The following is a 10,185-nucleotide window of genomic DNA, read 5'->3' as shown; positions in this document are numbered from 1 at the left end:
CATCCGTCCCTGGGAAAAAAGGCCAAGCAAACTCTCATGACCACACTGCTACAGCACTGAAATGCAGGTATGTATTTCATAATGTTTTCAGAGATAACTGCAGAAAAACGAGGCTGAAATGACACCCACTACCAGACTCACTCAATCACAAGAGAGATTAAACAGACATTGGATCTGTCAGCTGTATACTAGCAGCTAGCATGTGATCCAGAGTAGTAAGGAGGACTACTTGACCTGATTAATTAGACACTATTAGCAACGAATGCACGTTATTTATTTAAAAACCGTGATGGTAAACCTATTTATTAGTTCATTTGTGTTCAAGCCGCTGTTTTTAGGGTATAGCGTCATCTGCTAGCTTGACACATCTCTTCGCTTTAAATGTAAAGTGGTGTCTTCTTGTGAGCCCGCTGAGCAGTGGAAATGACTCTTACCCATGTGGTGCGTGTCTAGCTGTACGGTGGGCATTTCTTTGAGGGGAGCATGGCCCGCTCCGCCATCCCCGCAGCAGCCCAAACAACACGTAAACACTGCAGCCATTCTAGCGCCGAGATCACCGGAAGTGCAGTTACACGCGTCAAACTCAAGAGCGTACAACGCTTCCGGGATAGAATGGATCCCACGGAAAAATCATTGTTGACTACTGGTGCTGTTTTGACACACACAGAGTCCACCTCAAGGCGGCGCTTACCGGCTCAGAAAGTTTTTTTATTTTATTTTATTTTTATTCAGTGCTTTGAACAACAACAACACAATTTTCCAATCCACAATTTTCATTCACACTCTGTACACCATATCACAAAATAAATGTAAGATAAAATAAAAATATTGGGGGGGAAAAAAAAAATATATATATATATATAAAGAAAAAGTAGGGGAGTAGGAGGCTCTCACATTATGAAACCAAAATCCTCTAATAAAGTATACAAATACCTTGCTTTGGGACATTTCATCCCTCTTAACGTCTCCAAATATATTACAAATTCCTTTTTAAAAACCACTAATCAATGGGGGATTTTTGAAAAATTTACATTTATGAATGTAAAATTTCAGCAAAAGCAGCAAATTATTACATAAGATATCTTTTTATCCTTAAATAAGAAACCAAACTTAATTTCCCATGAGAGGATTACAGGTATTCTTTGTTGTATCCAGCTGAATTAATCATTCCAGAATGTTTGTACCAAATTACACTGAAAAAAAAAAACAGTGTTCAACTGTTTCTGTCTCTGATATTCATAATTGGCATATATTTGAGTCCCCAATATTGAATCTTACTCTTAAAAATTATTTTGCAGGGTAAATGTGATTCATAATTTTAAAGTGCACCTCTTTACATTTAGGGTTGACAGGAAATGTAAGAAAATTACAAAATCTCTATAAAAATTTAGTTTTTACAAATCCAGCAATCACAAACAACTGCAAATGGTCCATCCTGACCAGGGTAGAGAAAAGTTCAAGATAGCTGGTGACAAAAGCTGCTTGCGTGACGCCCCATCAGCAGTCTGGATAAAAATGTACATTCGTATGATCACTCTGAGAAACTTTAATAGCCATTGAATTGAAAATACACAGCGACGAGGCAATTGCAACAGTTTAAACTGGAGGATTTTTTGGCCACTTTCACCTCACCGAGAGTTAGAGAATGTGACCCTGGCTGTGAAAACCCAGCTAAAGTCATTTTCTTATTTGTGATTTAATGTTTACTACATAAAATCATCCTTCATAAGGTAAAGAACATTCTGTGAAAATGTAACCTTTATATCTTTAATATTGACTGTAAGGCCATGTCAGATTAAAATCATAGTGAAATTAATGGTTATAATCAAACTTTGATGCTTGTTCTCTCATAATTAGATTTTGAGACTTTAGCCTGGATTTCACAGAGAGGGTCACATATATTTGTACATTATTTTATGACAGGTAAACATGACACGCATATAATGCAAGGTGTTTAAAGTTCAAAGCCAAACATCTTTTGTTACTTAACCAAAAAATCACCAATAAAACATACCATATACCATAGTGTTGAATTGGACTGGGATAAAATTGTATGTTTTTGAATGTATGCGTCCCTTTTGTGAATTTTGGTCTGTGTTATTATCGAATTAACATACACTAAATAAAAACAAACAATCATAAAAAGCGCTCATCCTATTTCTAAGACAGCCCGGTTCGCTGAGCCCTCTCGTGGCCAATTACGTCACTGCACGCGCTTTCATCCCTGACTCGACCAATGAGCGCGGCGCCTCGGAAGTCCTTCTCTTCCTGATGGCATGGAAACAGGGGAAGAAAAATCGATGTCAAAATATTTTGACACGTGACTCGGTAGCGATTGGTTATCGATGCGTCAAGGCCCTGACACATGGCACGGGCATATGCGACCAAAGTGGCGTGATGAAGGATCATCTTTATGAAAGAAACCCCGACGTGCTTTTTGGTTGTCTGTGTCTGTAAACCATGAGTAGATGTAAACGAAAATCACTTCGTTACTGTAGCTCAGTGAATAGACGAATTAGGCGTTTATGTGGGTAGATGAAGGGTAACGCCAGTATTGACGTAATCTGTAGAGAAACGCTGATCTAGGAGAGAGTGAGTGCTCCCCCGCAACAACCTCATCCAAGAATGAAGGAATCCTCTGCATTTCTTTCTCGCCGCGCAAAACGTGTATTCAAGCGCTCGAGTCTGCAAATACATTTCGCTACGCAGATATTACGCTGAATGTGGTGTTGAAATGTTTGTCTTTAGATGCACTATTCATTAGCTGTTTGTGCGCATTCTTTTTAACTGCCTGGCCATACTGACTTGACCTGAACTAGTTAAAATTTCCCAATTGGAAAGGGCGAAGTCTGCACAGCAACAAGAGCCATGTTTGCGTTGCACACTGCCTAAGCATCTAGTGCGCTTCTGGTCCAATTGCTGATGCTTTCCGCCTGCAAAATCTGCCACAACCGTAGTAATACCTTGACAACCGGACCCGGGCGAACCGAGAAACATTTTTGACAACTCGACGGCGGGGAATCTTTTTTCTAAATCAATGCTTGAAGTTTGTTGGACAGGTCCTCGGATATTCCTGCACGAAAGTTCTTACGCGGCAATTAAAAATGAAGTACTGGTGCGCTCAGGAGTCTTCATCATCAGGCAATCTAACCTACTATATTTGGTTAACCTGTCGTGCCTCTTCCACAGAATCGCTTGCAATGCATTGAAAAATATCTTCTGATCGATGCAGATGATGTTGATTCTTTACAAAAAAACTGCACGCTAAGCTTCACATGGATGCAGTTTTTCTCATTTTCAGCCAATTTGGTTCTATTATGTATTCACTGTAGACTCGTAACGCATTCTGCAAAAGCAAACATTATATTTGGTTTATTGCGCGTAATGTAGATGATGTCCAAAATGATACTGGCCAGCACTGAGTGCTCTAGACTTCACAATCGGTGTGGGATGCACGAGAAAGACGCTTGCCAAGATGATGAAAGTTGCATTGATGTGTCATGCCACCGACAATCTTTCATATTGATGTCTTTTTCCACTTTAGGATACGATGGAGCTCTTGGAGGAGGACCTCACATGCCCAATATGCTGCGGTCTTTTCGAGGATCCGCGCGTTCTGCCGTGCTCTCACAGCTTCTGCAAGAAGTGTCTGGAGGGCATCCTGGACGGTAACCGGAGCCCTGCTTGGAGACCACCGTTCAAATGTCCGACCTGTCGAAAGGAGACCGTGCACAACGGCATCGCGAGCTTGCAAGTCAATTACTCCCTGCGTGGCATCGTGGAGAAGTACAACAGGATTCGAGTGATGCCAAGGATGTCTCTCTGCCGAGTTCACAGTGGACAGCCGCTCAACATCTTCTGCGCCACGGACCTGAAGCTCATCTGTGGCTTTTGCGCCACGACAGGCGATCATAAAAGACACAAGTTCTGCGCGCTGGAGGAGGCGTACGAACGAGAGAAGCTCGCGTTTGAGGAGTTGTTTCGTGTCGTGGAGGGCTGGAGGGGCGCGGAGGTGCATTCGTGCCTGGAATCGTTAGAAGGAGCTAAGAGGAAAGCGCTGGAGAGGGTCTCGCGTGACGCGGATCGAGTCTCAGAGTACTTTGACAAACTTTTACGCACGCTGGAGCACAAACGGAGCGAGATCCTCTCGGACTTGGAGACTCTGAAGCTCGCGGTCATGCAGACCTTTGACCCCGAGATCAACCAGCTCCGCTCGGCGCTCGAGGAGCAGCAGCGTGCGCTCAGCATCGCCGAATCCTTCCGTTCGCTCTCGGACCCGCTCACTTTCCTCCAGCAGATGCAGGACTTCAGGGAAAAGCTGCGCGTCATTCGGGGAACGCCGGTGCCGTCGCGGACTGACGTGGACGTGGGGTTGCTTGGCCTGCAGAGCTTCGATGTGAAGGAATGGGACCGGGTGCGTCTTGGAGAGGTGGACAAGCTGTGCGCCCCCTACGAGAGCAGCACCTACCTGGCTTCGCTGCCCCCTGCTGCCGCTCCGCGCTACTCCCGCGTGCTGTGGAGAGTTGTTCTGGTTGTATGTGCGTGTCTCCCAGCGCTGAACTTTCTCCCGTCGGACTGTCCCGCTCTGAGCTTCCAGGATAAGGTGGTCGCACTCGGTGGCTTTTCTCTGCCCTGTCCTGGAGAGATTGTGCGCTGGCTTGGGTTGTGCTGGAACGAAGCGGAAGCGATCTGCACGCTACTAACCGAGCTGTGTCGGAACTGTATCATGGACCTGATAAACACAACATCAGATTTCCTCAGCTGATTTTACAGTATAACTCCATTCATTAGGTACTTTTTTTATGTCCTACAATGTGCCAATCTTGAAAATCCCGTAGATTTGTAGCATTGGGAAAATTTAGTTTGTGTCTGTTTTTGAATGTGTAACAAGAACGGCTGATTCATAGTCAGCATTTGCGTGCTGGTAAATTGCACTGATTTTGTCTGTTGGTTTTAAATGGAAAATCAAGTGTGGATGGATCGTTGTTTACTAATGGGATAACATTCCCAAATCTTACATTTAATAAAATGGCTTGTTCACTTAAGTTACATAGAGCTGTATACTTAATCTCCAAACGATCCTCTCGAATACAAGTTTTCACTTTTTAATATATTATGCTTTATTGCAGTTTTGGAAACGCCAGTATTGGAAATTAACTGGAAAAAAAACTAAAGAAGAGGAACACATTCCGATTGTGCATTGATATCGTTTATCTACTCTGTGCAAGTTATCAGGAGACTCAAGGTTAAACGTTATGTAACTGAATGTCAGTCTAGTACCAGGACAGTAAGTTCAGTTCTTCAGTATTTTTATTATTATTTTTCACTCAGAATGAACTTGCATACTGCTATATGTTTGTTTTGTTGTTGATTTAATACATATTGCGATAATATAGCTTAAATGTTGCAATAGCATTTGCCATTAAGAGAAAGTTTTGAAATTATTAGTGCCGTAACAAAACTTTATCTGAACATTATTGGCTAATGTAATAGATTCGTGTTTTGAGGGTAAATTATTTTATACAAAAAAATCAGACCTCATTAATGCCTTGTAATATTTACAATGTCACCCAGGAGGGACATGGGTGTGCACCATTAAACACAAAGTCCGGACTTTTAAAAGAAAGAAAAAGGAAAAAAAAAAAGTGAAGGTATCCCCGTTTTTGCCACGGTGTAAACAGGAATCCTGAGATTCTCGGACGACTCTGCTCTGATATGACGTCACCACCGGAGCCCTGCGCACGTCACTGAACATATATTTAGCCGACTGTTGCCAGGCGAACTGGGGGATGAAAAGTGAAATTGCCTACTTTAACCTACTTTGCAAAATAAAACCTTACATAACTTGGAGTAAATTGAATAACAACGAATTTATTAATAAATCTAAATTTTTCTGAAGCCTGCAGAACACATTGCCGACAAATAGGAAGCTCACTCTGAAATGGCGCCATGTTATGTAATTCCAATTCTTCGATTTTCTCTCTTTTTAAACAAATGTAACATTGTGTCTTTAAAATAACGACACTATCTTCACTCTACCACATAGGCCTATCTATCTTACACCAGTATACCTCACTATTAGGCCTATTTTAAGAAAAAAAAGGCAATCATGTCAACACGTGTAGGCTATTTCTTTTTGCTTTAAATGTTTTGTTTTTGTGTTTAATGTTTCTAATGACTAATGATTTGTTTTAATAATTGGTTTTGTCAATACTCGTCTCTTGAAGTGGCTACATCGAAAAGTTGCACTTTGCCATTTTATCCTGTTTTTATTTTTAGTTTAAATTTGCTATAGGGATGAGACTCCAAATACATTTCCCTTCATATAAGTATGCTATTAAAGTTCTAACATTATGCTTAATTATTTTTAAATTTGTCAAATGAAAAGCATGCATACGTCGACAATGACTTACGAAGCCGCAAAAAAAAAAAAATCCCTTTAGCGTCTCTGTCCTGTAATTGCAAAATTCGAAATGCATTAGTTTTGTTACTTTTTTGCAAACACTAAAGCAAACAAGCATTTGCCCATTATATAACCGGATCGCCTACACCAGATACACGAAATAATATGATCACGGTTACATTTCGATTACAAGGCCGCATAAATTAAAGTGTATCATGCGGCGCATCATGAAATAGCAAAACAACCTTGCATTCTGATAAATGATGCAGCAATAAGGAACATCAGCAATTAGCCTAGGCTATAGTTGCAAATGTCTCAAAACTCCCGGACAAAGTGTTATGGTTGTCGAGATAGCAAAATAAATGAATAAAATTCACATTGTATTTATTAAAATTACATGTTAACCTTTTACATATGCACTGTCCTGCATCTAACATTTAAGACTTCAATCTCATTCTTTTGTTTACTGAATTAAAAGAGCGTGCAAATCAGCAGCTGTATGCAGAGAAAATTTCGAGAGCTGTAATATATGAAGGTGAATTTATTTGGACATACCCAAGTTTCCCCGACATAAACACACACACTAAAAAAAAAAAAAATAGACGGACTTTTTTTTCCCTTCGGAACTTGTCTACACACGATGACCAGTAACTGTAATTAGTTGTAAAAATCAGTCTATTCACAATTAAATTAAACGAAAAACATGTATTTTATGTAAATGTCTGCCTAAGAGTAAGCATCTAAATTAAATAGCCTATATATTTTTAACAGCCATGTAAAATGATATCTTATTAGAGGACTTCTCAATGCATCTCACACAGCAAAATAAGTGTGCGCGGTAAACATAAATTTAGGTTCTGATAAAACAGGCTATTTAATAATTAAAAGAGGCGTTTAAAAATCCGTCCTCATATCAAGTTATCTATTTGTTAAAAAATAAATAAACTCAAGACAAATTTACGTCCTACAGTATACGTACTGGACAATAAACCATTTCATCTTGAAAAACTTTTCCATTAAATTATTAAAATGTGTATGTTTTACCATTACCAAATAATAGATTAAAATCTCTATGAAAAATCTCTATAAAAGCTCTATGAAACTGCACTGTTGCTACATTATCTCAGCTGCGCGGACCATCTTTAGATTATGCCTAAAAGCATCATATGACTAAAACGAAGCGTCAGAAGATTAAATCGACCTGTGTCAGAAGTGATCGTATTACGAGCTAAAGGCAACAACGGTTTTAAGTGCTGGTCAATAAAAAAAAAAAGTAAATAAATAAAACGTCTTTTCTTTATTGTCAAAGATACAAAATGTGATAAAATCAGGCAAACGCAGCATTCAGACATTAAACACACATACACACGCATTTCTGCGTGTAAATGGGTCCCTTATAAAACCCCTCAAAGTTACCCTAAATTATTTGACCCCGGTAAATCACACAAAAACTAATAAATTAATTATAATTTCTCAGAATACAAAGACATGGCAAGAACGAGTCCAAATCGTGGTTATATGTGCCAAGATGATTTAGCCTGCTCATAAATGTAAATTCTCGTTTTCATAAAATGGCGCAAATTATTTAAATGGTAGGCTATTTGAGCCCTGCACTGCATTATACGGTCTTTTTTTTAGGCCGACAGAACTTTGTGTGAAATTTCACAAAGATTGTGTATTATTTAATACAAGCACCGTCACGTAAGGTTACATAATAAGTGACTTGTACTGTTAACATGAAATGACACGTCATTTACAACTACCGGGAAAACCGAAAAATAACTTGCAGAAAGTCGCTGGGTGATAAGCGTTTTAATGCTGATGTTATATAAGAATGATAGGCCTATGGTACGCATGCGCCGTTCGGTAACCTCTCCAGCAAGATCATGGAGACATTTGCCTCTAATATTAATATGCCGTCCATTTTAACCAGCGGAATAATCTCCATATAAATATCTAAAACCCTTGCTTATTTGTTATTTTTGGGAAAAGTCTATTTGGAGTCAGTTTTGTGCTCTCAGTGTACTCGCCGGAAATGAGGAAAATTTGAAAAAAAAAAAAAAAAGAGTCATTAACGCACTTCACGTTATACTGGTTCATCAACAGAAAAATAACACATTTCTACAGCATTCAAATACAGTAGAGACGAAAAGCGACCACAAATATGAGAGCTCCAAAATAAAAGTTCCGTTCCTTGCGGAAACTGCTGAACAGATACAGCGACATAGGTGCGCTAAGGAGGTTCAAATGAGTATGCAACAGGTCAGACGAGATTTTCCTCTTTTTTCAGTTTTATTATTTACTTGCATTAACACAAAAATGCAACAGCACATTTAGGAAAACAGTGATTTCATTTGGACTATTTAATTAAAAAAACAAAACAAATTGAAACTAAAATAAATTAATAATAATAAAGGATACAAGGGTAGAATTATATTTTTTACATACTTAAGAATACTTCTCCTATAAACAAGAAGAAAAACACATGAATTTAACAAAAGCTACTTAACTTCTCAAACAAAACGAAACACTGCACCTATCTTTACCTTTGACCAACAGTTCATTCCGGTGAGACTGAGGGTCCTCCTGGCTTCTCTATGTTGGTTTGATGATTCAGTCCATGAAGGTATTTCAGTACCAGTGAGTCAGCCACTACCTGCACCAGCTATGCCCTGGTAGCTGAGATAAAAAGATGATGTGCATGTGCCGTTTGGTGACTTCTTGTTTCAGCAGCACGAGCAATATTGGAGGCATTGGCCAAGGAGTAACTCCAATATTTACATGCTGCTAAAGCAAGACAACACACGCATTCACACACACACACACACACACACACACACACAGTCTTTCTCTTCTCTCTCGACTGCGTAGGTCCCAGGAATTGATGCTGCAGCACATCACGGCCTGTATCGCTGTATCACCACAAACCATTCTGTGCTGCTACACCATCACCTAGAGAGGGTCCCTCTCTCTCAATCACACACTCGGCAACATGACCAAGCACTGCCAGAATCACAGAGCGAGTGAGTGACTCCTCTCCTCTCTCTCTCCCTTTCTCTCAGCAGGGCTTGAGGAATTCCAGGACTCCACCTGAAACACAGAAGAGAGGACGCTTGAGTGAGAACATACAGACAGCAGCTGGACGTGATGCTGTCAGTTTGCAGTAAAATACTTCAGTGTCTACTGCTGTGTTTGCCTGCAAACCATTTGTATCCAATAAGAACAAAAAGTATAATTTCTACATTTGTGTGCAGGACCTGCAAAATACAATTAAGTGTTCAGGATATACATATTGAGTTGATTTTTGTTATTTATTTCTTATTTTTGCATGCTTATAATGTACATTTCTAAATATATTTTATTGATGTCTGATAAAAAATAAATAAAAAAAAACTTTAATGATAGCATACATAAGTAAAATGTATATTTATTACTTCTACTTATTGCACACTAAATCACATAATATTTTACACTTCAGTAAAAAAGCACCTACAAGTCAAAACTAAATGTTATGCCACGATTTAAAAGATCCATCATTCCCAGTGGGTCCTGGACTGTTTTGGCATATTTACTTTTTATTATATTTTGAAACAGGACACAAGAGACGACTAAAATGAGGCATTACAAGAGTTTTAAATAGTAATCAATTTTATTTTTACATCATCATCCCCAGTGGTACATTACCCTCCGTTCTTATTTTCCACAGACACACCTCTCAGCAACTTTCAAGCATTATACTGAAACCTGTCCTCTGGCAACTCCATCAGAAACAAGAAACTAGC

At 39.3% G+C, this 10,185-nt stretch overlaps 1 protein-coding gene across 5 annotated transcripts; it reads left to right on the top strand.

Moving 5' to 3' along the window:
• Positions 1-9,531, top strand: trim13 (tripartite motif containing 13). Of its 5 annotated transcripts, none has more exons than XR_001631393.1 (4): positions 1-67; positions 3,545-4,791; positions 5,130-5,287; positions 9,275-9,531. XR_001631393.1 is itself a non-coding variant. In XM_016454230.1 (3 exons), exons 1-2 carry the CDS (start codon positions 62-64, stop codon positions 4,763-4,765), a joined length of 1,227 nt encoding a protein of 408 aa, XP_016309716.1. In that variant the 5' UTR covers positions 1-61; the 3' UTR covers positions 4,766-4,791; positions 9,275-9,530. The 5 variants fall into 5 exon arrangements, 3 of the variants coding, with proteins under 3 accessions (XP_016309716.1, XP_016309717.1, XP_016309715.1); XR_001631394.1 differs by lacking the exon at positions 1-67 and adding an exon at positions 1,976-3,141; XM_016454230.1 differs by lacking the exon at positions 5,130-5,287 and having other exon boundaries at positions 9,275-9,530.
• Positions 9,532-10,185: the final 654 nt, after the last annotated feature.

The sequence above is a fragment of the Sinocyclocheilus anshuiensis genome, unplaced genomic scaffold, assembly GCF_001515605.1.
Source record: "Sinocyclocheilus anshuiensis isolate Anshui unplaced genomic scaffold, SAMN03320099.WGS_v1.1 scaffold976, whole genome shotgun sequence".
NCBI lineage: Eukaryota > Metazoa > Chordata > Actinopteri > Cypriniformes > Cyprinidae > Sinocyclocheilus > Sinocyclocheilus anshuiensis.
This window is presented reverse-complemented; position numbering and strand designations above follow the sequence as displayed.